The 2,867-nt window shown below is 34.8% G+C and overlaps 1 protein-coding gene across 1 annotated transcript; it reads right to left on the reverse strand.

Moving 5' to 3' along the window:
- Nucleotides 1-741: 741 nt before the first annotated feature.
- Nucleotides 742-2,524, reverse strand: LOC112738266 (transcription factor SRM1). The gene is made up of 2 exons (XM_025788633.3): nt 1,693-2,524; nt 742-1,563 (listed from the first exon to the last, which is right to left on the reverse strand). The coding sequence occupies exons 1-2, from the start codon at nt 2,118-2,120 to the stop codon at nt 1,068-1,070; spliced, it is 924 nt and encodes a 307-aa protein (XP_025644418.1). The 5' UTR covers nt 2,121-2,524; the 3' UTR covers nt 742-1,067.
- Between the last annotated feature and the right edge of the window lie 343 nt (nt 2,525-2,867).

The raw sequence follows: 2,867 nt of genomic DNA on the forward strand, positions 1-2,867 counted from the left end.
GAATTTTGTATTTTCGTGTCCTTGTTAATATCTTGTGCTTATAAATAAATGCCTAATATCACTGGTTAAAGGGGAGATTGATGTAATTTACCTCAGTCTGAATGATCTCTAGCTGCCATTTGGTCAGGGTAACTCATAAATATCAGCTGCGGCATTTGATTTTATAATGAAATCTAAGGATGTTGAGCGAAAAATATCCCTTGTTTGATATCCATTAGATAGATGAACTTAAATTTTATTGAACCGAATATGTGGATCTTGTCTGAAATAATTTGAAGCTTCCAGTAATACCTGTCTACCTGTGCAATGAGTGAGAGAATGAAGACTGATGTAATAATAGCAAAGAAAGACATCACATAGTTTTCAATAGTTTGAGCCACCAATTCTTTCCTTTCTATGACTTTCCCACTACTTTCTCCTCCAATAGCACTCAACAATAACGAAATCTTTTATTTTTCTGTATAAAGTCAGTTATATGGATTAAATGATGCAGTTATGCCTTGTTGTGTCTTCTAATAGCACTCTAAAACATAGTTACATGAATTCACCAATTAAGTAACGTACCGCGTATCAATTGACATCTTCTATATACTCAAACGTTATAACTTATAAGTATATTTTTTATGTAAAATATTTTAAATGTGGCGTACTGCGTACCTATTCCCGTATCAGAATATATTGACTATGCTCTAAGGCCACAAAAAACTGAGGTGAGGTCTTGAAGTTAGGGAGATATTGATAAGATCAGAAATAAATTTATTTGCTTCAACTTCTCAGTATTTAAGTTTACATATACATATCTTCATATACACCAAGATAAAATTCTTAGCATCACACCCATCACCTAACAGGGATAGGGTGAAAGCAAACTAAAAAACAGAACTAATAACCATAACCATTGGATTCAACAAACTCTATGCATAGACTACACTTAACTACTTTAGAGTGGAATAGAATTTAACATCACAGACCCTACTATCTTCCCTTGTGTTTCAAGTTTAACACAAGTTTGCTCTGAGTCCATACTAAAGAAAGTAACTACAGAAACCAAAACTAAAAAGAGTTTGTTATTGGTGCATTGTTGGAGGTGCCATTGGATAAGCAAGAGGAACAACATAAGGTGGATGATGAGGATGCGGATGCGGTCCGGGAGGAAGCATGACCGGAGTTCCAACTGCAGATGCCATATGGCCATGAGGAGCAGCCACAGGGTGCCCAACTGGTGCACCATACATGCCTAAACCAGCAGGTATATGATGATGATGATGGTGTGGTTGTGCTCTATGCTTCATTGATTGTCCCATAGCTATTGTGCTTGATGAGATTGTTGTGCCTCCATGCTGTCCTGTAATTGGTGCTTGATTATTGGCCACATCTCCATTGTTGACACTTGTAATGTCATGGATACTAGACCTTCTTCTATCTCTATTCATTGAGTTCAATCTTATGAAGTACTTTTGTGCATGACTTGCTACTTGTGTTGGAGTCCTTGAAATCACAAAGTTCCTTGAAATGCTTCTCCAATCTCCTTTTCCAAACTTGTCTAGACCAAGTAAGAATAGCCTTAAAAAAACAAATTTTGTTAGTTACCCATGTTTGGAAACATCACAAACTTTGTGAAATTTAGTACAAATAGCTCATAGAGTATGTTTAAGGAATCCAAAATTCCAAATTGGAAAGAAAGTCAGTTACCTGTGTTCTTCTTCTGTCCATGGAATTCCTTTTCTCCTTTCTTGTTCTGATGATCTTGACAAGGATCCTTTACCATTATGTGAGGTTGAGGAATCATGTCCTAAGCCAGAGAATCCACTTCCATAGTTACAATTTGATCTCTTATCAGAATTTGAAGACTTGGAAGATCCATGGAGATCTTTACTTGAAGATGTAGTTTCTTCTGATGTATAGTTTGGGAATGGTATTTGACCAGCTTCTATTGCAGTTACATCTTCCACTAGTAACTGGTAATGTTGCTTCAATTCTTCTATGGTTTTGGTTGGAACTTCTTCAGCAATCTTCTCCCAATGCTCTTTTGAGTCTTCTTCAATCCAATGCATGGCTATGGCATTCTCAAATGCTTTCTCTTCTTCATAGCTCCAAATGGTTCCACTTGATGATGACATGGTTGCAAAATATTGATATTATTATTTCTATTATTATGGTTCAACTTTAGAGAATGAAAATGGAGAAATTTTTAGAAGGGTGTCTATGTATAAGGAATTTTAATCTTTTGTTTTTTTTTTGTTTTTTTTTTGAAGTTTTTTGTCTCTATTGGACAAAGTAGCAGAAAGGGGAGGGAGGGGGTGCGCAGGATAAGAGAGTCACAGTGTGTGTAGGATAAGAGAGTAAGAAATGGTATCAAACAATCAATTTTGGAAGAGGACCACAACTGTTGTAATTGAAGGGATGTGTTATTTGTCATGTTCATTGATGTCATTTTCTTTCAATGTTATGCAAATTTTTCTGTAGAATAACTCACTTCAGAGTTACACTACACAAGTTGTATGAAGCTATTTTATTTTTCTTCTTCTAATCTTCTTGACCTCATAGATTGTGTGTTATTTGCAATCATAGAGAGTGTTCATTAGTATGCAGTAGGGCCACTAGAATATTTTGTTTCAATACAACAATAAATCAAATGGAATCTCAACCATACTATTGAAATAGACTCATGATAATGACACTGCAAGTTCATTTATTTAGAAGTATGAGTTAAGTAACTTTTTTTCCCCAATTTATATTTACCATCTTGAATGAAACTTATAGTGAGTTTAGTATTTAGTAATAGTTTATATCAGACATCACTGAATAGGAGACTGGAACTTGAAGTTTTGACTTTTAAGCTATGATAATTAATGTATGTATGTATG

This window comes from Arachis hypogaea, chromosome 13 (assembly GCF_003086295.3).
Source record: "Arachis hypogaea cultivar Tifrunner chromosome 13, arahy.Tifrunner.gnm2.J5K5, whole genome shotgun sequence".
Classification (NCBI taxonomy): domain Eukaryota; kingdom Viridiplantae; phylum Streptophyta; class Magnoliopsida; order Fabales; family Fabaceae; genus Arachis; species Arachis hypogaea.

Bases quoted from the DNA above. Each gene is read 5' to 3' on its own strand.
- LOC112738266 (XM_025788633.3), bottom strand. From the start codon at position 2,120: ATGTCATCATCAAGTGGAACCATTTGGAGCTATGAAGAAGAGAAAGCA. The intron at 1,564-1,692 runs GTAACTGACTTT...TGTTTTTTTAAG, and splicing joins TGGACAGAAGAAGAACACAG to GCTATTCTTACTTGGTCTAG.